This window comes from Chelon labrosus (assembly GCF_963514085.1).
Source record: "Chelon labrosus genome assembly, chromosome: 21".
NCBI classification, from domain to species: Eukaryota; Metazoa; Chordata; class Actinopteri; order Mugiliformes; family Mugilidae; genus Chelon; species Chelon labrosus.
The window spans coordinates 9,745,396-9,771,650 of record NC_140354.1 but is presented as its reverse complement, the minus strand read 5'-3'; the positions used below and the strand labels follow the sequence as shown (position 1 = coordinate 9,771,650).

Genomic DNA, 26,255 nt, shown 5'->3' with positions numbered 1-26,255 from the left:
GTCTCGAAGCTTCCTCCACGCTCCGAAAGATCAAACTCCACGTTCACCTTGTTTACTACAAGGTTTAGTTAAAATGTAAGAGATTTATTACTCTCCACAGGAAAGTGTTTTCAGATGACACCAGGGATACCATTAAACAGCTAAACGATTGCTGAATGAGTTTTAAATTCATCCAAATAGCAACAGTATGATCTTATTAGAGCAAGATAAGGGGGATGTCTGTGTGTGATCAGAACACAGATATAGACTTATCTCACAAAGACGCATGTTTCTCTGATACAGGGCTTAAGAAGGATAGATAAACCGGCCGCAGCAATGGTATGAGAAGTAGCTGTAAAGACATATAATCATAATCACACAATAAAAAGCTGGAAACGCAGTGCACGAGGCCTTTGATATGACTTCAGTCGCACTCGTCATAAACACACAAGTGCACATTTCTGTGTTTCATCAAAAGCCTTAAAAACACAAGCATTCAGGCAAAGGTGGATCTCATACAACTCTTTATATTTGTCAGGATTAGGTTACAATACAAAATACAGACTTAACACTTTATAGGCCTTAAATGGACAGCAATGCTTTAGAGGTTTATGTTCTGTAATTTAAACAGGAAAAGAGAAAACGCATTAGAAAACAAAGCTTTTACTGGCTGCACACATTAATTATCCTTATCATAATCATTTGACTTGAAAAATATCAGTTGGAGCTTTAGTTTTTTTACAAACCATTGGCAAGTCAGAGAAGCCGGTACACCGTATTATTATTAATATTGTTGGAAATTACAGGTTATCCTCTGAGTGGTATAGCTCTACGGTCAATGCACAAGACACATTCAATAAAATAAATACTTGGGTAATACATTAAAATAGCAAAGTGATTCACATATTGTAGCATACTGTATATTTCTTCTACACTCTCGCTATTCTGTACACTTCACAAATAATATGTCTCATTTACACTTCATTAGTAGCAGTGGTATAATATCTAACAGTGGAATACAGCTCAATGTTCACATATTGCACAGTGCCTGCTGTAAGACCCACACAACCCGACTTGTGCAGTCTGTTATTAGCATCTTAACGACTGGAGCCGAGTTAAAAATTATCATCGTAGGGGTTAATGTTTTTCACAAAAACAAGCAGTAAGTAGCAACTCCCGCTATGTACCCGTTGGTAGGTTTAGTAGAGCGCAACCAATAAATTGCACAGCCACAAGCGGCGTGAATTTGGAAAAACACTGAGGCGTAGGTACAAGGCAGTAAATGTCACCGGGACAGCTGAGTATTTGCTGGAGAAAACAAGCGACACCTATTAAAGAATTTATGTTACATTCAGAGTGGTGGGTGCCTTATAAAAGTACAATACATGGAAACTAATCAAAAAACTGATTTATTTATTTTTATTTTCATTAAATATCTATTTCAAGATAAAATGTATAACTCTATGACTTAACTGTCAATAATGATCTGAATGTATAATTGTCACACAGCCTTATGCAGGTGATCACTGACCTAAACTCGGCCTTAGAGGAATATAACTTAAACTATAGAATGTTAATAGTGTGAGTAAGTATGATTCAATCTGTAGAGATAAACTGGTGATCAAAGAAGGTTGTGTTCTATTGGTCTAAACCATTGTAGATTTTATTCTTTAACAGGAATATACATGTAGTACAACACCGGCATGAAGCGTAACTATCCACACTTGTCGCAGAAGGCTTCCATTCCAAAGTTTCACTTAAGTAAAAACATATTAATTAACACAAAAACATTTTTTTTGCTTAATACCGCACAATGAGTGTGAAATTATATATAATTTATATGTTTTTGTTATGTACATGTGCATGTAGCATTTGAACGACTGCATGTCATATATGTGTATGTGTGTTACCAGGCCAGCGGGGAGGCCAATCGGGGACTCCTGGGGCTCTTCGGATTTTCGACAGCTTGCTGATCACTGAGCGCTCTCTGGTGTGAAGAAACCAAAAATGTTTGTAGGACCTTTTTAGTGACAGTGTTTTGTGACAATAGATATACACCGATCTGCCACAACATTAAAACCACCAACAGGAGAAGTAAATAACATTGACCATCTTGTGACAATACAATGTTCTGCTGGGAAACTTTTGGACCTTTTTGCATTCGTGTGGATGTTACTTAGACACGTAGCACCCACCTAGAAAAGACCAGGCACCCCCACCCCAGAGCAATGACACTCCTTGATGGGAGCAGCCATTGCCAGAAGGATGTAGCCTGACCTCACACTCACGAAAACGGTTTAGGAACAACTAAAAAAACATGAAAAACAGCACAAGGTGTTGACCTGGCCTCCAAATTCACTAGATCCCAAACTGATCAAACTGATCTGTATCTGTGGGATGCACTGGAGCGAGTTGTGTCTTATTGGTGTAGATGGTATTTTTGTAAGTGCACAACGCAGTGCATGTGTGTGAATCATGGATGCAAATGACATAGTTCCTAATTTTATTCTACTCAAAAAAATAAAACAAGATAAAAGGTTCATGTGATAGATCACCATTTCCCCATTAAGAAAACAGTACACAAGTCAACACACTGGTATACGTTGTCATTCATTATTACAGTAGTGCTGTAGCCTACTACAGACTACTTTCTCTCAAAATCTTTAAGGCAATACAAGCTGTGCTAATTACTGAACATACTGCATGGGCCTGTACAAAAACAAAACACTGGCAGAGCAGAAAACGCACCAAGTAATGAGATGGTCGTCAGACTTGAATATGGTTAAATTATTTATCTCAGTCCTGCTCGGGTTATGCATTACAAGCAGTAGAGAGTACGAGAAACTAAAACATTTAGGGGATGATTACATCAGGGAAGGCAGAGAAAACTAGTGAGTAAAACATGTCATTTGGACTGTAATACCGTAAAGGTGACATCAGAATCATTCTTGCTCACCTCAAACTTGTTAATGAACTCAGCAAAGATGCCAAAGAAGGCCTCAGTGTTGGTGGATTTGCTGTCCTCTCCGAAGAAGGAGGCGGTTTTGCCAAATTCTTCCATGGCTCTCTGTTGGAGAGATTCCAGAGACTGGATGGCTGGGTGACTGTTTTCCAAGAAGTTCTGCACAAATTAGTCAAGGGATATATATATATTAAAAAAAAAAAAAGTTTTATCGGCTACATAAACTTTTTTTTACACTCTATTACTCCGTTTTCTATTCCTCGCTCTCTCTCTGTTTTTTAAAGGATACACTCATTACAACAGCAAAGCGGTCCTCAGCTGTCGCAGGCATCTTCTGACAGGCTGAGCGAATGTCCTGGATGGTTGCATGAAGATCATTCAGCTCTGATGTGATAGTCCTCTGATTGACTGAACACAGATGTGTGGATGAATTAAACAATTTCCGGCATACTTTAAAACATTCTCAAGATATAATGCAGGTAAAAGGTAAAAAGACTATTGTATCTACCTTTTGCTGCGAGAGGAACCATTGTAAGGTCCTTGGAAAAATCCAGCACATCCGGAAAGTGTTGACATAACGACTTGACCAGAATATGGAGAAATGTGGACTTCCCATCCACTGTTTTAGTTGTGCTCAGCTGCACAGGACACAGTGGAGTTATTTAATATCATAAATATCATTTGACAATCATGTTTTGGCAAGATTATGTAATATAATAATGGTGTATGGCGTGCCTCAGTTAGGAAGTTGATCTTGAAGCCCGTAGTCTTGTTGGTTTTAGGTTGGCTGTTATTCAAATAGTTCCCCATCGCCAACACAAACTAAAGAAAGGGCAGAAAAGAAGAAGACAACTGCGTGTACTCTATGTCTAGCTCCAGTTTACAAAATTAAGATTTTACTTATCTTTACATTGTGTTTATGATTATATTTAAAGCTTTTTACATTATAAATATTAAAATGTTTTTTACATTTGTAAATACTTTTCAGAACAGAAGGTTACCTCCAAGATCTTAGCCAGCTTCTTGCTGGTCTTGAGCTCCATGGAGGCATTGTAGATACAGTCGTATGCTGCCCTCAGCTCCTCTGTCTTCTCCTGGAGAGAACACTTGAAGAGGAGGCTCTGCAGACGGGTTTTAAACTCTGGCACCGACAACATCTGACAGGCAAATCGAGATATGGTGAGCACAAGTGAAGCACGAGGGCAATGACACATGCACGGGCTCATCCACGGAATGATGTGTACACGCGTATGCCGTCCAACAAAACTGTACCTGCAACACAAACTGGTCTGGCTCGCTGAGTTTGCTGGGATCCTGCCTGTACTCTTCATATTTTTTGACCTCCTCTGCGTCGGGGGCGTACAGCAGCAGCTGTTTGATGTGAGATGGCTCCAGCCTATCTGTGGCCATGTTCATTAATACCTGACGGAGCTCCCCAGGAGACAGTTTCAGATGGGCTATGAGGATGGCTAGAGTTTGAGAAAAAAAAAAAAATGCAAAAATAAAATTATTAGTGGGAAAATCCTTCATTCTGAACCAACAATTAAATGTTTGCAATTGTAAATAATGTCACACAATATATGAAAAAAGATAAAACAATAATAAGAAATCCTCTTACATGCATTGTAAGCTTTCTTATGGGACAGAATTTCTATTACATCTTTCTTCTTGAAGGTTTCTGGATGAGGGGATGGCTCTGGAGCAAGCACTACAAATTAGATCAGTGTTAGCTGAATGCCAAAATTTATGGAGACATACGTAAGAAAGTGAACAAACACAGAGCGGCAAACATTAGTACACAGATTACAAAGAATGCAATAGGAGAGAGATTATACAAATACAGTCCAAACTTTGATGAATATGCACCATTTTCGTTTGAAATTCAGTGATTAAATAAATATACTCCAAGGAATCCAGAGGTGCGAGGATTTGCTTACTTTTAAAGCATTGCAAAAATGCATATAGCCATGTGTACTCACTGGAGCTCTTCTGTGTTCCAAAGTGCAGCTCCAGATCCAGATACTTCACCATGTCATGCAGTTTGTCATAATCAGAATTTGCTCCCAACTAACAACAATATGCAAAAAAATGCAAAATCAGCTCTATATTGTATAGTTTTAGCATTTAATTTCAATATTAAAATCTAAATTTACAATCACTTCCCCATAGATCCCCATGTCCGAACACCATGCAACTCACCTGTCCCCATATAGTCCCCTCTGAGTTTTCCACCTGCTCCCAGCGAAGCCTTTTCACACTCATGTGGTTGGAGTCCATCCTGGACAGACCTGGTCTTGGCAGTGGCGGAGGGGAGCAGGGTGGTGGGAGTGGGGGAGGCGGAGGGAGATCCAGATGCTCTGTGGGATCCGAAAGAGAGTGGGGGAGGGACTGGGGCTGATTCTGGCTGTGGGATTGCTTATGGTGGGACTGGGATTGTGGCTGGTGCTGGGACTGGAGCAGGTGATGTGACGGCTGCGAATGCGGACGGGCAGTTTGGGTGGAGGACTGGACTTGGTGCTGTGACTGGTGGTGTTGGGGCAGAGGTTGGAAGGTGGAGAGGGTCGGCTGGTGTGGCTGGAGGGGCTGAAAGGTGGAGAGAAGGGGCTGGGGCCGGTGCGGCTGCTGGGGAGGATGGATGACATGAATCTGGTGTTGGTAGTCCTGAGGAGGGGGCTGTGGGGTCATGTGGTGGATGTGGTGGATCTGCGGTGAACTGGAATGATGGTGGGTCTGCTGGATAGAGTGTGGTCTCTGCGGAGACGGTTTGGTTGGCTGCGGGTGTTGGCTTTGGTGCATCTGCTGCAGTGACACTTCAGTTTGATGATGGCCTTTAATACTTCTCCGGCTCTGATGGGAGTGGCTGTCCCGGTTTAGCTGAACTGGCAGAGAGGCAGGCTCTTGATGAGCTTGATGCAGAAGCTCCGTGGAGGAGTGATGGGGTTTGGGTTGGTGCATCTGATGGGCTTGATGGAGAAGCTCTGTAGAGGAGTGATGGGCCTGGGGTTTATGTATTTGATGAAGCAGCTCAGTTGACGAATGGTGGGGCTGTCCTCGATGCACCTGGTGAGCTTGGTGGAGGAGCTCCGTTGAGGAGTGGTGAGGCTGTATTTGCTGACCTTGGTGCAGAAGCTCCGTTGAAGAATGATGGGCCTTGGATTTCTGCATTTGGTTGAGCATTTCTGAGGACGAGTAGTGGGCATGGACTTGCTGCATCTGTTGGAGCATCTCAGCAGATGAGTGGTGGGCCTGAGATTGCTGCAGCTGGTGGAGCATCTCAGCAGAGGCATGGTGAGCTGGAGCTGTGGCTGGGTGAATCTGGTGAAGCATCTCTGCCGAGGAATGGTGAGGCTGTGGTCTTATAATCTGATGACTTTGGTAGATGCCCTCTGCATATTGACCCGATTGGCTGGGGTGGGCTGTTGGTTGGGGTGATTGTTGGTGTGGAGGAGGGGCTGAGCGAGACAGGCGTCGGTGGTGATGACTCTGGTGGGCTTGTTGCTGCTGTGCCTGGCGCATCATATAAAGAGGGTGGTTAGCGTGGGGATGGGTAGAGTCCGGAGAAGGGAGTGGGGGTAAGGACTGGTGCAGTTGCTGGAGCGGCAGTGGAGAATGGGCTTTCTGCTGTGTTGGCTGTGTAGGCATTGAGTGGTGGCTCTGGTAGATCTGCTGCATCTGTTGCTCTTGATATGCTTGTTGCTCCTCGTAGGCTTGGCGTTCCTCATAAGCTTTCTGCTCTTCATAGGCTTTACGCTCCTCGTAGACTTTTTGTTCCTGGTAGGCTTGCAGTTCCTCAAATGCCTTCTGCTCCTTGTAGGCTTGCCGCTGCTCGTATGCTTTTTGTTCCTGGTAGGCTTGACGCTGTTCATATGCTTGTCTTTCTTGATAGGCTTGCTGTTCTTGGTATATTTGTTGCTCTTCAAAAGCTTTTTGCTCCTCGTATGCTTTCTGCTCTTCATATGCCTGTCTCTCCTTGATAAGTTTTTCCTGGTAGGCTTGTTGTTGTTCCTGATAGACTTGTTGTTGTTCCTGATAGGCCTGCTGCTCTTGGAACAGTTGTTGTTCTTCATAGGCTTTTTGCTCTTCATATGCCTGCCTCTCTTTATATGCTTGTTGCTCCTCATAGGCTTGTCTTTCCTGGTAAACTTGTTGTTCCTGGTAGGCTTTTAGCTCTTGTATGGTAGCATGGACCTGCAGGTCCTCTCTAGACGGGAGAACTTTATGTAAAGAGTGACGTTTAGGAGGTGGATTACTGCGGGGAGGAGGTGGTGGAGGAGGACCAGACTTGCGGCGAATAGGCACATATGCTCTCGGGGAGTGTTCAGGAGTGTAGCTAAGCTGCTGCTGCTGCTGCTGCTGCTGTTGGTGCTGAGGCTGAGTCTGTGCCGGTGCTGGAGGTGGAGGAGGTGGCGGGTCATTGAACTGAACAGGTGGAGGAGGGGGAGGAGTCATGGGAGGCGGGGGAATGTGATCAGAAGACGAGGAGTAGGTGAGGGAGGAGGCATTCTCTTCCCCACTGCTGCTTTGAACATCACTCGGGCTGCTGAGCTCTGGAGCCACAAATCCTCCGTTTTCTTCGTCATCCACCCCTAAGTCGTCTTCATTATCCTCATCCTCCTCATCTGGGAAGCCCATCTGTACAACATCCTGGCATTAACACCAATTACATTTCATTAGATGTTTAATGTCAAATAGGAACTTGTGAAAATCTTTGTATATTTGTTGTGCTTAATGAGTTTTAAATGGCACCAACAGGAGTCTTGTCCCTTTAATTCTAAATCAAACTCACAAGTGACCAGGTTATGCAGAACCTCCTGGCTGTATTCATCTATGAAAAGGTTATATCTCTTGAGTGACATAATTTTGTTTTGATATTTCACATAACTATAAAGTATAAAGTGTGTATAAAAAAAATAAAGTGTGCCCTGTATTCTTTATGTATGTGTATGTGTGTCAGAGGACGTATGTCCTATTTTACATTTGAACACAAAGCTTAAATTAGGGTACAAGACGGAATCAGTGCAGCACAGTTAACCCACTGTGACCAGAGCCCATGGAACATGAGTATTTTCATGACTAACAATGCAATGGATCCTCCGATCCAACTCTCTATGTGTACAGGAGGACAAAGAAAATAGGCTTTGTCTGAAAACCTGGTGTTCAGTAGCCACAATCACAAATCGCAATCACAATCACAATCACAAAGTTCGATTGAAGCTTTCCTCTATACACAATGTTAATGACCCTTGTATATTTATTGGTAAAACCAACTTCTCTTCTTAATATCCTGTTTTTATGTTTTATGGTCACAAATGGGTTAACAAGAGGTTTCTTAGTTGCTGACTCCATGATGCCTAGGAGTGATTTCATCTGGTTGAGAAATCATTCCCTGGCGCAGTGTTGATGTGACTCTACCTCCTCATAATCGTTTTCAGGAGTCAAGAATTCGTCCACGATGGCCACCCTCTGCCCCAGCTGCTCGCTCAGGGCATCCAGAAAGCGATCTGTGTCTTCCGAACGGGGTGGTTTGGAGAAGGTGTAACGGCGCTTGCTGTTGCGGTGGGCAGGGGGGCTAGAGGGGTAGTCAGGGGGTTCTGGAGGTGAGGGAGGGGGACTGTCCAGGCTGATGTAAGGGTTGGATTCCGCACTGGTCTGGCTTGTCAACCCCGACGGGTAGAACTGGGATTGAGGGGGACTTGGGAGAGGCTCCGGCCATGAGGTCGGTGGCGGGGGGCCTTTACGGTTACCTGAGACAAGGAGGATAAATAAATAGCTATTTAATGAAAATTAAATCTCGATTTAAAAGCTTATCTTAATTATGTTTTGCACAATACTTGCTAGGAGTGTGTTTTGGTTTATTAATTAATTGAACAAATGCAAAAGTTTCCAGCAGTCACGTTCTAAAATTAAACAATTCAGTAATATGTGATATGGTCTTTTTCGCCTAAAACTGTACACATAATTAGCCATTAAAGAAACAAATTACTGTCTTTAATGGTGTGTTTTCTAGTTCCAATTCCACCATCACCATGCTCTTACGTGGGTAAATGTTGGAGGACAACATGAGAACGCTGCTTTTGGCCTCATAAGTGCTCCCTGCATACGTATCCCATTTTTGAATCCATTAATGTAAATGTTTAATTTATATTCAGTTGTCATAAATGGGTTTGCTACCTTTATCTCTCTTGGTACCTTTTCAGTCCTTTCTCTTACACTTTTCCACTAAAAACACACTGAGGCACACCAGAGATCAAATAGGAACTAATTTTGTATAGTATACTAGTTTATTATATTGTTAATTCCAGCTGCTATGAATTTAGAGTGTGAATGTATACTTTCAGCTACCTGTGTTAGCATGTATTGTAGGGGATGCTGTGCGTGAAGGAGGCTCCAGATCCAGCAAGCTCTCAGGGGCAGGAGGAGGGCGACTCTTCAGAGACTTGGACCTCTTGGATGAATACATGTTCTCCAGTTCAGCATACACTGCTGACAACTTGCATTGCGGAAATGTACAAAGAAACCAGGGTGAGACTTTTTGTCCTACCTTGGTGAGTGAATAATAATAATAATGACATTTACTGTGATTTCTTTCTCATCCCATGAAAACAGGCTCTGGTACATACGTTAGTAAGGTTGTTGGGAGTCTCAGGGAGTGAAGTACCATCCCCTGACTGTCTTTCTCCTGGAGCCAACCTCATTCCTGTCTCATGTACTGGCTCTGTACGGAGACCTATTGTAACACACCAATTAGATTGACTTAAATACAGCTAGTTTAGTTGAGTCGGCTGACTGACCCATATACAGTGCTTCTTGAAAGTTTTTGCGCCCTTCAAAATGTTCTACATTGCTGCATAAAAATGCCTCAAAACATCAGTGTATTTCCTGAACCCAATCCAACAAATGAAACACAAATATAGTTGTATATTTATTGTTTAGTTGTATATTCAGGAAAATGAGCCAATATTACATATCTGTGAGTATCAAAAGTAAGTGCACTTAGGATAAGGGATTAATTTAAAGGCCAAATTAGAGTCCATCTGTTCGGAAGTGTTTCCGAGTTAGGAATCCACAAATCCACAGTCAGACAACTGTTATGCTCCACAGGAGGGGGCACACCAGCATAGATCACTCCAAAACCAGGACACATAGTAGTCCGATAGGTCACAAAGGAACCCAGGGTAACTTCTAAGCAACTAAAGCAGAGGTCTTCAACAGGGGGTCCGCGACCCCTAGGGGGTCCGCGGAGGTACTGCAGGGGGGTCGCGAAAATGTTTTGATTGATTAGACATTTTTTTATATTCACCTCCACAATTTTTTTTAAACACACATGAAGTTCTTTTTAAATGTTATACAGCTTGGGGATTATGGGGAAAAGAATCTGTCAATGTTAGGCTATAGTTAAGTATTGTATGCATATGCACATGTTTTAAAAATGTCAATTTCAATATTTTTTGTGCATGGTTACATGCAATTGACTGACATTGATAATCTTGGTAGGTATCAGTTTGAGGTATGTTTATAAATGGCAGTGGCACGGCCACCCATACCACTGTACCTTGCATGTTCAAAATAAAAACATGAATATATTAACCTGTTTGTTATTTTAATATCTTAGTATTGAATGCAGAACAACAAGGTACATTTCTACAAGGCACTATAGGACCGGTTTAATATAAAACACAATTTTATACAATATATATATATAAGTAGGGGGTCCCCGCTCCATCTCTCCATCAGATTGGGGGTCCTTGGCCTGGAAAACGTTGAAGACCCCTGAACTAAAGGCTTCTCTCTCATTGGCTAATGTTAATGTTCATGAATCCATCATCAGGAGAACACTGAACAACCATGGCATGCATGGCAAGGACAAAGCCACTGCTCTCCAAAAAAAAACAAAAAACATGGGGGATGGCAATCTGGGCCAGGATGGTTTGCCGTCATTGATGCACCAATAAATCAGGACATCTGTCCATGAGCTAAGAGAAACTGGGTCACGCAGAGAGATAACAACCCAAAGCAATCAAGTCATTCTACAGAAAAAAATGCTAAAAGACGAACAAAATTAATGTTTTGGAACGGCCAAGTCAAAGTCCCGATCTTAATCCAAAAGGAATGTTGTGGAAGGACCTGTAGCCAGCAGTTCATGTAAGGAAACCTACCCACACCTCAGAACTGAAGTGGTTCTGTACTGAGGAATGGGCCAAAATTCCTCCCAACAGCTGTAGATGACGGATCAGCAGTTACCGGAAATGTTTAGTTGGTGTTAAGGCTGCACGATTTTGTGAATAAATAAATGCACAAGTGTAATATTTTTGTTTCATTTGTTTAATTGGGTTCTATTTGCCTACTTTCAGGACTTGTGCGAAAATCCACTCATGTTTTAAATAATTTTTATGCAGAAATGTAAAGTATTCCGACCTATGTGTAGGTTTTTCATGAGTTCACCTGGGCTAATGGCAAAGTCTGGCTTTCGATCAGCAACTAGGTGTTAATATGTTAAATCACAATTTAATATAACCTGTTAGAAGTTAGAAGCAAAAGTAAGTCGATTCTAGATGCTAAAAAAACCCAAATGGTACTAAACTAGACTATATTCAAGGTCACAATGAGAATATTGTGTTAGTAGTAAGAAAAGTCATGATAATGATGAAATTTGAGAGTGCTGTCATGGTTGTAGAGTTACTGTTGCTACTGACAATGATGAAGATAATGAAGTTCAGTACCCATGCCCAAGTGTGTGCCAATGACCAGGTCATCAGAGCTACGTCCCCTCACACTGCTCCTGTACGTGGTCCCTGTCACCCTCATGGAGCTGCTACGGCGATGGGGCTCAGGGGCAACATCGGGTTCCGGAGGAGGGGGAGGTGGTGGTGGTGGTGGTGGAACTGGAACACACACACATACTGGCAATGTAGAAGCAGAGGCAAATGCGTATGAAGGTTTGCAGCGCCCAAGCTGATTGAATTTCAATGAGTGAGTGGTTTAACTCAAGATCCCCATGATGACCTAGGAATCCTGATGACAGAGTCCATCTCGAGCAAAAGTAAAGGCAATTTTTAATCAAACGCACAGACCCTTAAAGCTGCCCACACCGAACACAGAAACATCGAAGAATGTAAAAGGACGAATGTGCGCACACACCTGGCGATTTGAATCCGAGAAAACGTGAAATCTTGCTCTGGCAGTGTTCCTGCTCTTCGTACGTCAGCAGCTGGTAAACGAACTGCCAGATCACCTGTTTGGCTGGAGTATCCAGCACCGGGAACACATCCACGATCAGAGTGTCAACATTCCTGTTACCATGGAAACACAGGCAAGGTGACAGAGATTGCCTGGCTGTCCAATCAAAAGTCAATTTGTGAATTAGTGGGCGACGGGGAACAGTTGAGCTCAGGCGACTCGAATCTGAACTTTTGCTTTTGATTTGTGTCAGAGTTTCATTAGTCCTGTGCTCAACTGTTACCTGTGCAAAGTCATGACGCTCCAGAGCATTAAAGCTTCACAGACATTTACTATGAAGTCTACTACAGCACGCAAGTTAAAAAAAAAAAAAAAAGTGTACACCAATCAGGCACAATATTATGCCTAATATTGTGTAGGTCTCCCTTGGAGTGTCATTGCTATGGGGTGGGGGGGCCTGGTCTGATCTAGGTGGGTGGTACATGTCCAAGTAACATCCACATGAACTCCAGGTCCAAATGCTTCCTAGCAGAACACTGAATTGTCACAAGATGGTCAATGTTATTTACTTCTCCAGTCAGTGGTTTTAATGTTGTGGCTGATTGGTGTAATCTTTCACTTTAATTTGTCCTTAGCAGAACAGAATACAACACTATTAATTTATCCATCCGTTCTTTGAGTGACGCCATCCACTACCTTCCTCTCCTCTCCCACTCTCCCTGCATTTGACTCACCTGTGCTGGAAGAAGTTCTCCAAAGCCTTGCAGATTGTGTACCTTTCCTGGATGGTCAGCAGGTGCTCCAGCTGCTGTCCAAAGGTGCGACCCTGGACCCTGATACTGGGAGGCAGGATCTCCGCCACCCACTGCAGCGAGCTGAGCGCGGGAGAGCGGGCTCCTTCCGCTGTGGGAGCGCTGCCCCCCGCGAGATCCTGCTCGGACTGGGTGAACGTAGACGGGCCGTCCTCCACTACCAGGGTGGGCATGGCACCACTTCCCTGCAGCATGGACACCACCTTCTCGTGGGAGGAGATCCTACAGGCAGACACATGGTGAGTGACGCTGACACATATGTGATAGTGTGTACTCTGGTTACATAATGCTGGCTGTATTCTACAGAAGACATTACTTATGCTAGAGTGTGAACTTTTATATTCTTGTCATTTGTCTTTTGACTTAAGCTACAAAAAACTGGCCATAAGCTTGACCTCATGTCCAGTCCATTGAGAAACAGGATGCGATCTCCTGGTTTTAGGCCGGCCTTGTCTGCAGGGCTTCCTACAGGACAGAAAACAACAGAAATCACAGAGAGGGATTAATGATTTAATAATTGCCACATTGATGGGAAACCCTAGCTTTAATAAAAGATACGATCAGTTTCTGTTAACAGTTATGGCAGTTTAATAACTAAATGTATGGGCACGTGCATTCTTTTCTTACCAGGGATCACTGAGTCAATCCACACTGGAGCGTGGCCTCTGAGTGTGAAGCCAAAACTCATGTTGCCCTTGCACACTCTCACGGTCCTAAAGAAACAAATTTCCGCTTTGATTAATAACTGATTTAAAGTCAGAGGCCGCCTGAAATTAAATGAAAGAAAAACTGGTGTACAAAGATACTCAGAGCCTGGATTCAACTAAGAGGCTCATGCAAATTAAGCAGTTTAGTTGATAAGTTTTTCTGCCTGTTTGTGAGTCCAGATGTGGCCCTCCAGCTGATTTCCATATTCAGAAGACTGTTTTAAATTCACATCCTGCATGAGCAGGAACGGTCCTGCTTAAATATGGACAGAATACCCCATGGGAGCTGTAGAACATCTTTATAAGCCAGACACACAGAAGAGATTAGTGGTTTCTTGGAGCAATTTTTCTCCCGCATCTTCAGAACATGGTGATGTGATGTTTATACGCGTGCTGTTTCAGTTTTTTTTTTATTTTTTTATCATTCTTCAATGACAAATGTGCAAAAACACGACTGAAAAAAATCCCTGATGAGAAACAACACAGGAGGAGAGCAGGAGAACAGGCACGACTATCTAAAACAGGTTGACGGGAGGCCAAATTACTCAACAAACGATGGGCTTTTATTTAACACAGACCTGCAGTTGGTGGTGCCACTGGAGTGGCCAGCTATGAGTGAGGTGGTCTTGCGCATGCCTCTGGCCGGGGGGACCACGCCTTCCTCGGCGTGGGTGCGTGGCACCGAGCTGGCGCGGGTGGAGACAAGGAGGCGCTCGGGGTGGTCCTCGCTTCGGCTGCGGCGGAGGCGGTTCCGGCTGGGGTCACTGAAGCTCCGCCCTTTGAGCCGGCTCATCAGGCTCTGAGAGACCACCTCGTCAAAGCGCTCCCGGTGCTTCTTGGGAATGAAGATTCTGGCAAACATTGTGGAATCAGACAACAGCCTCAAACAGAGTAGTAAAAGCTCTATGGGAATGCAGAGGTGGAGTGGTTTCCAGTTCGGCTTCGCTTCTGTGTGGTCGGTGAGAACACACTTAGGTGCATTTCTACATGATAATATCACAAAAAGGAAAACAAAATCACATCAATACAGAATGCAAAATCCAAGATTCTTTATCCCAATCTCTCCTTGTCTAAAGCAAATCAGAGGAATTAATGCTCCAGCTGCAGGATCCACTTAACTGGCACGAAAATAGTTTAGTCCATATCATCTCATGGGAGGGTCGAGGCAGGTAGAAGGGATTGGTCCAGCGTTTGTGTGCGCGTCTGTGAGCTTGCATGTGCGCGGGAGGATGAAAGAGACGAGAGGCGAGCTTTGTTGTTTTTTCCTGTCACACTACGTAGCAGCTGCAGGTGAGAGCGTTCTGTGTCTGTGACAGCTTACAGCGAGTATACAGTACGAAAAGGGAGGAGGCTCTGTGCCAGAGCCACCTCTGGGAGAAAGTGCTCGGCTCGTGTTATTCTCCCCTCCCATTAACAACTCCCAATATTATTTTTTTTCTTCTTAAAGGAAAAAGCCACCATCGGATACGGACATGTCTCAGTGCGTGATAGTATGTATGTTCTAAGGGTTATTTTTGCATGATGCACCCACTTTCCTCAAGTTGGTTTTGTGTGCTGCATGCACTATAGACATAAAGATAGTATCCACTAGATAAAATGGAGATCAGCAGCATGGACAAATGGCTTAGATTGTAGATGCACAAACTCTTCGAGGACTGGTGTAGGCACTGCTGCCTTCTATGACAAATGTCTCCCTGTAGGAGCCTTCAATAGCAGCACAAGCACTCAAACCTGATGTTAACCATTGATGTCTTAGACTGCTCCCATTAAACTCTCTTGTAGCTGTGCTGTCAGCTGCATGCGGTTTATGTTTGGCCAATTATCTGCAAGAACAACAGAAAAAAAAACAGAACAGAACAGCAGAAATGACCCAGAAATGGAGAAAACGTTGCCAACATCTGCTCTGAAAAGTGTTTTAGTGCGTGTTTCTCCTTTAAATATAGGGCGCTTTTCTCTCATCTTCTCACACACACGCACACCTCATTTGTCGCTTTTCTCTTTTGCATATTTGTGTCCCCATCCCGCCTACAAAATGATGCTGCCACAATCCTCACAACACATCTTTTGCTACCGCTCTGTCTTCAACATGATTCTCCAGGGTACTTCTACTGTGCTGATGAGAAAAGAGTGCTTTGTTTTTTTTTTGTTTTTTTTTCCCTGAGTGAACCAGTTTCAATGTGCCTCCATATGCACGGCACATCTCCTTGTTCCAAAGCTTTGGTCTTCAAAGCTGTGACAGTGACTTTACAGGTGCATTTGGGAACATTGTTAGGAGGCAAGGATTGGATGATTCTTGATTCAGTAGCAACATAAAAACGTACAAGTGCTCCATGTGAATTAAAAGAGACACATAAAGTAAAAGCTGCCAGCATACCAATATATTACAATCCAAAGATGAGGGAGGCAAACACTTCCCCTTTAGATTCTGACAAAATTCACAGGTTTATGCAAGTATGCACACACACACACACATACACACACCAAAACATGGCTTTGATTACAACTAACTCATCACATTAAGCGCATAAAAACCTGGCTATATGCAACGTCAATTTGTGGTAGGTGTAACAAAACAGTCCTTGAGGCTTTCCAATGTTTTCATATTAGGTCATTGACTCCAAGGCTGTAAATTCAAGTCAAACCACTCCCAAAGTCCGATGCTCATCACAGATAAAGATAATAAATGCAATGCAGTCTCGAAACATGTTTCAGTTATTGAACTGGTTGTTACTTATTTAACACTGGATATGAACATTGGCCCTACAATTCTGACTAGCTGTCACCTGCAACTGATCATACCAAAAAGTTTAAATATCACAAGCGCAGATACTGTGCTCTTGGTGCTTGTGTTCAGAATTAGTACAACATACTTCAACTTCTACTTTCCCCAATTTCCCCTAGTCCACCATCATGTTGAGTTATACACACATACACCTCAATCACATAATGGAAAATCCTGAACTACCTGCTGATTCACTGTGTGAATTTCTTGCTACTTGTTGCGGGATAACCAAGAGGTAGAAAATCTAACCTAAACCTAACAGAAAACCAAACAAGTTACAGCATTAACACAACACTGCACAACACTTGACCTGTTTGTTTTTGTATTAAGAACTCTCATAGCAGGGCCAGACCTCACTGGAACCATGATTCTTGGTCTTAGAAGCTTGTTCCCAATTCTCAATCACACTATTTCTTTAAAAAGTTAAGTGGTTAAGTGAGGGAGACTTTGAGGTGGTATGTACATTGTTTGAACAGCTATATTCATATTTGCAGAGACATAATGGCGTTCCCCAAGGCTCAGTCATGGGTCCACTGTTATTTAATTTGTTGACGCACAGCGATAATACACAATAATCACACCTATTCTGACTTAGAAAACTTCAGTCCTGTTAATACATACATGAATATTCACAAACTGGTGTGTATACTATTGAACAATGATAAAATAGATGTACTGGTGTTTGGGTCCTAGGTGAAATAACAGTAAAAAATGGTCATCTTGAGTCATTGTCTGTTAAAACCATACTGTAAATGAAGTTAAGAGTCCTGTCTTTATTCAAAAATGTGTTGTGTTGGTCTAACCAATTTCAAATGTGAAATACATGGTTGAGCTCATTGGGTAGGCCAAGAGTAATATGTGGCTCAATATTGTTATCAGTGACACAAAAAAAGTCTATTCAAAAGTAATAATGATGTTATATGCATTCTTGTGGTTCTTCATCTTAGAAATCTGTAATGAATTCTCACCAATCACACTTCTTAACTGCTGTGTCAGTATTCTGAGTGATGTAATGGCTTTTGCCAGTTTCATATTTTGGCATTTGATGTTCCCCAAGGCTCAATTCTGGATCCTCTTTAATTTAATCTGTAAATGGTCATGTTGTGGCATTGTCTCTTAGGTAACTATACTGCTGTTATCAATGACCTGACAATCTCTTACATAGGTACAATCTTAAGTGCTTACAGTGAAGACATCCACATAACTTAAAAACCAAGGGAGGTAGTGTATGTAGGTGACAGTGATTAAGTACATGGTGTATTCATGCAGCAAAAACCAAACTCTTCCCCGGAGGGGTGTGGTGTGCTCAACTGTGACACCAGGCTGCTCTGTGCTGCTATCTTGAGGACCAGTTTAGTTCAACAAGATGAGAAGTGAGGTGCTCTAGTTAGAGACATAACTAAAGAGCATTAAATAATGGAAAGTAGTCTCAGCCCTACCCCACTGAAAGTAATTTTAAGTGACAGAGAGAGTCAGAAATTCGTGATTGACAGACGAACAGTATGAGCTGTGACTTGATGGTGGAAGAAAGTTAGAAAAAGCTAAGAAAAATACAACATGGAGACACAAGCTGGAAAATCTGACAGATCTGACAGACTGGAAAAGAAAGAAAACTGAGAATTAGAGCTCTTTCTAGGCCACGGTCATGTAACTATTGGGAATGAAGCAGTGTAGTCCGTGCTTACAGCCTATGTAGGCCACACAACTTTCCCGAAAAGCACTCATACATCACCATCGTTTCTTGGACAAATGGTAGATAGGGAAAATGAAACAGAATGGGGCCATTTGTTGTGTATTTGTGTAGTCTCTAGGTCTATTTCATTCTGTCAACTACTGATTTCAACAGCTGTCATCAGGTCCGACACCTCCCTAGCCCTTTTAACTGCTGTGATGTTATGAGCTCAGAAAAAAAAAAAAAAAAAAAAAAAAAAAAAAACTTTCACATGTAAAGTCTTACAACCTGGCTAAAACAAGTGAGCAGAAACTTCACAGCCTTTCTCCTGTGAAGTTGGATGTAGGCCTTGGGATGCCCTCAATTATAAGGAGGGCGAGAGGAGTCTATAATTAGGTCTGAAGGAGGGGTGGATCAAGGACGCGAAGCATAGAGGGATGAATGACAACTGAAATCAGCTGGGAAACTCATTGCGAGAACCATTATCATCAGACCCACTTCTGATCAGCCGATTTGACAGGTGGGCCAAGAATGAATTAGCAAAAACCACGGCACAACTTGAGACACACTGGAGTGGAATTACAGAGTGGAATTAAAAAGTCACAAAAAGCTGAACAAAGACATTAGTAAACAAAGAAATTACTAATAGCTGTTTGTAGATGACAAATTGCGGTTTTCTAATCAAGTCTATGTCCATGGTGGAATCAAGTTTATGAACAGTATATATTTTCATATTTTTACATGCCGACACTGTTGAAAACTATCTTTGTTACGAAGCTTGAAAGCAATTTCACAGTAAAGCATTGCTTCAGGAACTACACATACAACTCAGCACAAACAATACAAAGCACAGCGCTAAGACCAAAGAAAAATTGCCATACCGAAAGTGTCTTGAAAGGCTCCTATCCCTTCCCATGGCTCTTCCGGGCTTTAAGGTAGTGCCTGAGGTCAGTTAAACAAAGCAAATGCTTCCCCTCTATCTCGGTGAGTCCCCATCTAGTCTGAACAATCAACTTTCACGAACAAAAGGGGAAAGGAGAGAAAGGTGAGGAATAGGAAGGTGCACGGATCTCAAAAGCGCTTGCTGCAGGCTCGGAAAGCAGCCAGGTGAAGAAAGCAAGAGAATGAGAGAGCGGGAGGGAGTAAACTATAAGAGCAGACGTGGTTTACATCCCTCCACACCTCCAAAACATCCCCAGGCAGAACCGTCGGCTCTTCTCCAACTTCACGTCTGAGGCAGCATTCTATACATATTCCCATCTTTTATCCCCTTCTTCCTCAAGTACAAAGAAGCAAAGGAACAGGATCAGCTCAGGGTGGTCTTCTTGGTCGTAGTTAAAGGATAATCCTCATCAGTGAGTAGTCCATCATTCAGCAGTAAGAGGTAGTGAGTGACAAATCTTCTCTTCTCTCAGTGGAGGAAGGAAAGAATGAGATGAACAGAGGAATAAGTGAGGAGGGAGAGAGAAAAGAAGTGGAGAAGAGAGGGGAGCCCCAGTGGAATTTCATAGGCAGGTCAGCACAATGACTGTGTGTGTGTGCACAACACAGCAACGTGCATGAGTGACTGTACAGGAACTGGTTATGTTGACAACTGTCCAAATCTCTACAGCCAATTTCCGTCCAAATGGACAGATTCATAAAAAATTCAAAGACCAAATGAAGGTAAGATAAACTGCACCACATCCTTATTCCTGGGTTGAGAATACATCAGTGCAATTAAATCACATCTCTGAAGTCTATATATAGACACAGTGTCAGCCAAAGTCCCACCTTTCAGTATAATTTCACTGAATGATCACGACACAACAGAACCACGTCAACAAAAAAAAAAATGTTCCAGGATTGTCTCTACTGACACTCCTGATACACGGTGTTATGCATAGCTTTTGAGCACATGCTGACCTCTTGGGCTCTGCAACCGTGCAGGAATTGACACTAGAAAATGCGTCAGAAATCTAAGAGAGAGACTTTATTAAAAGAAATAGGCTGCTTAAAAATAGAACGCGTTCGCACGAGGGAAAACGGCGAGGGGACAGAGGCAGACTGAGCAAAAACGTGGCCCGAGCGGTCAAGTCTTGCGAGGCATGCAGATGAAATTACCTCCTAAGCTGTTAAGCACACCTCACATCTATGATATATGACTTCTGATTATTAGACTGAGGTAGGGCGGGTGGAGAGCTTTCGCATTTGTGGGCATATGTGACTGAGGGCTGTCACAGGATATGACAGAGATTGAGACAGTGAGGCTGACAGCCTGGGTGGGACGGAGACAATGTTTAAATAAAAGAAGAGATCCCACATCAGGGGCAGACATTCATTTTCCACTCCACATAGAACAGCAGCACCGGCACAAACTCATAATAAAACACAATCTCACATATGATATATCGTCCAACCGGAAGACGCCTACCTTTTGCCAAGTCCCAATTTCCAGTGTTAATGTTGGATAGACAAACTATAACCATTGGGGGATCCATTCCCATTGAAACACATTGAAAATCTTTAATAATAGAGTCTAGAGGAAACATGGAAGTGAGACAGCTAATGCGCTAACATGCCAACGTTGGTAGACGTTGGAGAAATGACAGGACATTTCAACAGTTTTCAGTTTTTATACGTTGTTTTTTTTTTTTTTTTACCCTCACGTATTGACTCTTCGATTTACACATGTTGCTGTGTGCTATATATGCTAACTAAGTTTACAGGTTTTCAGTGTTTTCCAATTGGGAATGGACCCCGCGTGGCTATTGCTTACCTAACCTAACAACGGTAACCTAGGATGTCAGGGCTTGACAAAGGGGCGGCATCTGGTTGGGGATCAGCAGACCACTCAGAAGACCAACAAAGGGTCAACTGTCAAAGTTACCAAAACTGAAGTTTGATGGAACAGTCCATCAAACTTGAAAGCTCAAAAACTGTGGTGGAACAAGAAGAAAAGTCCAGGGATTATGTGAGCACCATGGGGATCATATACCAGATTTGGCAATTATTAATCATGTAGTTGTTGCTGGTATTTTTCCAGGCAAGCATGTGATGGAATTGAGTGGTACATTGACCTGCTGGTGGCACTAGATATGGAAATAACTATACTCAGACGGATTTATTTTAGGGGGGAGCCATGAAAGCTTAACGGCAATCAGTCCAATACTAACTGAAATATTTCTGCCTGGACTAAACAGACAAGGGGAAACCGGCAATCAGACGTTAGCATACCTTCATGATGCTAGCACAGCTAAAAGCCTCAACAGCAGCCTTGAAACCTGCTTATTAAACATTTCAACAGCCACAAGAACAGAATACTTCCATATTACCACAGATGTCTGAGACCATGCCATTGTTCGAAGAAACAAACACCACCCTGAGGAATGGCTCAGACAACCTGGAAGCACCTACAGCTCCTACGACGGAAGACAACTCAGTAAGACCGATTCTATGGTATATAAAGAACATTTGTAGCTCTTTTCTTGTGAATGCAAACTCAAGAATACCCTGTATGATTTGCATTGCCTAGTCGGTATAAAGAAAAAGTCAGCATTGCATTGTTAAATCTACGCTACGAACCTGAACTTAACACACCAGAGGGGGGCTATGGGCAACTGCAGTTATCTGAAGATGATTTTCCTAAACGCTGCTTCAAACTCTGATCGAGAGATTCAGATGTACTTTCTTGCTTGCCTGAAGGTGTGCAAAACATCTAAGCAGTTTTCAGTCCTCTGCGGCTAACTAATGCATAATTAATGGCACTCCTGTGCAAAACAAACATTACCGAGCATTTTTACAGCAGCTTTATGAGGAGGGAAATGTGCTTTCGAGGCTGATATACAGACTGAGATGTCTGGACAGCGGCTTTGGGAATCTTTTTTTTTTTTTTAAGCTGGACAAAGAACAGATTACTCACCAAAAAACGAACCATGGGGAAAATTCAACACTAACTGATTGTTGAGGTCTGCTGTTACGGAATGCTTTAACAGCACTACAGCTTTCAAATCTGCTACCTGGTAACGTACTACCTGATAACCTGCTACAACGGTTAGAAAATCAGAAAATGAACATTGCCAAACTGTTTTTTTGTTTTTAGTACTCACCTGAGGCAGCAATTCATAATTTCTCCCAGCATGGAACTTGAAAGACAGGACTATGTGCATGTGTGTGAGAAGCAGGGCTGTGTGCATGGAGGCTGAGCATCTCCCTGTGTTCGTATGTGTGCATATTCCAACCACCAGCAGCAAACTGGCTGTAGCAGCTAAGAGCCGTATGCAGACGAAGAAGTGAATAGCATCCAGTGATGTGTATCAAAGAGTGCATCGCAGCTGACAGGGAAAAAATGGGAAAGAAAACTGAGAGTCAAAGTGAGAGGAAGTGATCAGAGAGGATAGAGAGATAGGAACTGACTAAAAAAAAAAAATATGCAAGTGTGCGCAGCAGTATTGTGTTTTGGGTTTTGATTTTCCGATCAGTGCTGAGGAGGAAGAAATGCAATATTCGCCGGCGAATTTCCGTACCCTGTTGTATACTGTACAGTAGGGTGACATCCAAGCACCCAAGGGCAGCCTTCAGTGCTTGATATCAGATGAAACTTCTACACATGTGCCCTTGATGTGCTCCCTCTCACACATTTTGCAGGGAAATGCTGAATGGGTGGGTTCACGAATATTGATTTCATGAGGCAATTAAGGTGTTTTTGGTCCCTCGCTGTGTTCCTGTTGTTGTCTATACTGTACAATGAGGCCTGAAGCTGAACAGTACAAATGACACGATGGGCCAGAGAGAGTTGCTCTTTTAAAAGGAGTCACAAGAATAGTGATTTTTAGTTAGCTATGATGAATGGTAGTTTTCCCACTAAGCAAAAAAGAATAATGTGAATGTGCTATTGCATCCCATCGGATTGAGAATAATTATTATTTTTTATTATGTGTTTCAAAAATAATTACTTGGGATGTGTAATATGGCTCTTAATAAACAGGTCCCCTTATGTTTTGTTAATGTTTTGCAGTAAAAATCTAGTCATTTACAAAAATCTATTCACGTAATTCACGTATTTCACACAAAAATGACAAATCTAAGAGGTGTTTCGATTGTTTGGTCATCAGACAGTCGACTTAGTTACTACACAACGATGTATGAAGCGATATAATTATAATACAACATCCACATTTAGATTTTAGACTAAAATATTAACGCACTATCCCGACTGCATCACTGAAAACAGACTTTGTTGAAGTGTGAGCGTCAAAGCTTCCTTAGTCGCAACTTTAGGAGGACGTAAAGACTGGTTACTCATTGAAGCTGATCTTGCAGCCTTAATAAACATGCACACACCGTGGACTCTGGTGTGAAGTCTGTTACTCGATGCGTAAGTGAGCAAATGATTGGCTACCTGACGCTGTCGATGAGCTGCTGATGATCCTCCGTGATCAAAATGTCGGGCAGGGCCTCGGCCAGACTCTCCACGTCCCTCTCAGCCGCGTACTGCTTCAGCACCTCAAACAGCTGCTCCTTCACATCTTGCTCCTCTCCTAGTACTTCCTCTACCTGATGGGAAATGAAATGACATAGATCATACATATACGTAGTTATATATTTTTTTTTTTAAAAAACATCAATGAATTACTTTGAGAAACCCCTTCACGCTCACTTTTTTATTGAACTCCATTGCCTTGTGGGCACGGCTCTCCCTGACACTGTCGCCGCTCTGCGACAGCACCCTCATGCTGCTGCTCAGCCGCTTGGGCCGGCGGGCCATGCTGAGCACGCCGAGGCGCAGGGGACGGCCCTGTGCGGCCTTGATCATGGCCGCTGCCGTTTCGTGATGCTTCACCGGGATGCCGTTGACCTCCATGACGTAGTCTCCGGCCTTGAGGCCACTGCGGCCAGCCGGACCGTTGGGCATGCAGTCCTCAACCATGAGGGGGCTGTCTCCCACGATGGTGAAGCCAAAACGGCCATCCGGCCCTGGGTTGATGTCAATCTGAGGAAAAGAACAAAGATGTCACCACCTTAGCGCTGTTTTCACCATTGTTGACATGAATGTGCATGTGTAAGTGTTTTTAGCACCAGTTAAGCTCTGGCTCAGTAGGTAGAGCGGGTTGTCCACGAACCAGAGGGTTAGCGGTTCGATCCCCGGAATGTGCCACATGCCGAAGTGTCCTTGAGCAAGACACTGAACCCCCCGTTGCTCCCAGTGCGTGGCACTGGTGTGTGAATGTGTGTGTGCTTGTGTGAGCGAATGGGTAGATGTGTCTATGACTGTAAAGCGCTTTGAGTACCAATAGGTAGAAAAGCGCTATATAAAAGCAAGGCCATTTACCATTTAAATACACAAAATAACGACTGTCTTGTTGATGACCGACCTGTTCGATGCGTGACACCACTCCAATGCTGGGTGGTACAGTCTTGAGCGTCTGAGCCAGCGCGATCAGCGCCGGCGTGCTGAGGTTAGTCACATCCTGGCCCTCGATGTCCACCACCTGGTCGCCAGGCTGCAGTCCAGCCAGGTAGGCACTACTGCCCTCCACGACAGAGAGGATGTAGCTGGGCCCAGTGCCGCCCAGCCGGAAGCCGAACGCCTCGGGCCAGTTCTGATTGGTGGCTGGGAGGCCGAGGTCTGGATGACAGACAGATCATTAGTACTAAGAGGGTTTCAAACGAACAGGTGATTTGTATGTTTTAAATAGCAGTCACGTCCAAACTGAGAAAGTAGTTAGTCTGAAACCACAACCAACAATCTGCTTTAAGGCTTGTAGGATACAGTCAGTGCGTCATACTAGCACAAATTTAGCGACATAAACAAGTGGGCTGGAGATGTTAAATGGAGGTTAAATGGTCCATTGGATTAAATGGGGCACCTCAGGCAGGGATGGAGCAGCAGGTCACTGATCTATTTTAATAAGCCACAAAATACCAAGCCACAGACACAACATAAAACAAAACTGACAAAAAAACAAAAAACATTTTTAGATAATTTCCCACCCTCTGCGAGTATTAAGAAAAAAAGTAGACTAAAGAAGGTTATTTGTGATGGATGCCATCTAGACCGCATGTGCATGAACTGCTGGCCTTCCCCTGGTCACTGGCCTCATTCTAACTGCTGCGGAAAGCGTCCCGAGAGAGAGCCCTCGACTTCACCGCCACTCATCTACAGCCATCCGAATACATCAAAGACATATGTAGGACATCACAGAGCCTGGTCAGCGCACTTCAGTATTTCTTGTGTCGGAGAAGGAAAACGATACACGCCCCTGTTGTTAATTAATAATACCTGTTTTCCAATTATCAATTGGATCATTCGTATTTGCATTACAGGTTTACTTAAAAATGTGAGTCCAATAAGTTTACTTCGTCTTATGTCAGACATCCGTGGATAACAGCAGCAAAGAGCTAATATACAAGTAATCCGATGACAGATATGTTTGTCTCAAGCCATAAAAGCAAGCACAACTCCAACAATGGTTTTATCTTATTGAAACTGGGAAGGAAACCTTATTAAGAAAAAAAGCGCATTCTTGCATCAAACTGCAGACACACAAGCTACTGCATGCAGTCCTCCGTTGGAACCGTCAGCACAGAGCAACTGTTTTTCTCGTCGTAACTAATCAGAGGCCGGGAAAGATGACGACAGACGGAGAAAGACTAGATTAGAAACAAAACAAAAAGTGAAAAAGTGCAAAAAGAATCGGTGCAAGACTTTGTGAAGACAGGTAGACACGTCAGCTCCGCTTCAATCCAAAAAGCATCCAATGAATCACTATCTACTGGAGCAGAGGGCTAAATATTTAGGGTGAGGTGTGGCCGGGTGAATAAAACATATTTAAAATGAAGACACAAGCGTTACAGAACATGGTGTCAGACTGCTGAAACGTCAAACTAATCATTCATCTCAAACAGATTGGAAAATCACTGACATGAGCTGTGGATCATAACATTTTCTCTCTACCAGAACAAAAGCGGCACTGTCAAGAGTTTTCTTTTGTCCTTTTCTCTTCAGCCCGCAACCCAGATACACATCTCCTTTCAGCTCCCCTCCTTATCTTACCTCCAGCAGATGAAGCGGGTCAGGGACACCACATAAAACCGACTTACAGAAATCTTTGGAGGCGCTCCGGGTGCCAGACTTGCTCTGGCGCAGGGAGAAGCGGCCCTTTCTGCTCAGGAAACGCCTCAT

General features: G+C 43.2%; 1 protein-coding gene across 1 annotated transcript; it reads right to left on the bottom strand.

The window, feature by feature from the left end:
- Positions 1 to 28: 28 nt before the first annotated feature.
- On the bottom strand, positions 29 to 26,255 carry grid2ipa (glutamate receptor, ionotropic, delta 2 (Grid2) interacting protein, a; the record flags this gene model as incomplete). The annotated part of the gene is made up of 23 exons (XM_084571284.1): positions 29 to 1,966; positions 2,936 to 3,100; positions 3,231 to 3,349; positions 3,450 to 3,579; positions 3,677 to 3,763; positions 3,943 to 4,098; positions 4,214 to 4,410; positions 4,560 to 4,649; positions 4,921 to 5,008; positions 5,141 to 7,585; positions 8,354 to 8,685; positions 9,284 to 9,431; positions 9,562 to 9,668; positions 11,662 to 11,823; positions 12,080 to 12,231; positions 12,853 to 13,152; positions 13,326 to 13,395; positions 13,558 to 13,643; positions 14,216 to 14,488; positions 23,472 to 23,626; positions 23,730 to 24,062; positions 24,445 to 24,698; positions 26,174 to 26,255. The coding sequence occupies 23 exons, from the start codon at positions 26,253 to 26,255 to the stop codon at positions 1,886 to 1,888; spliced, it is 6,012 nt and encodes a 2,003-aa protein (XP_084427410.1). The 3' UTR covers positions 29 to 1,885.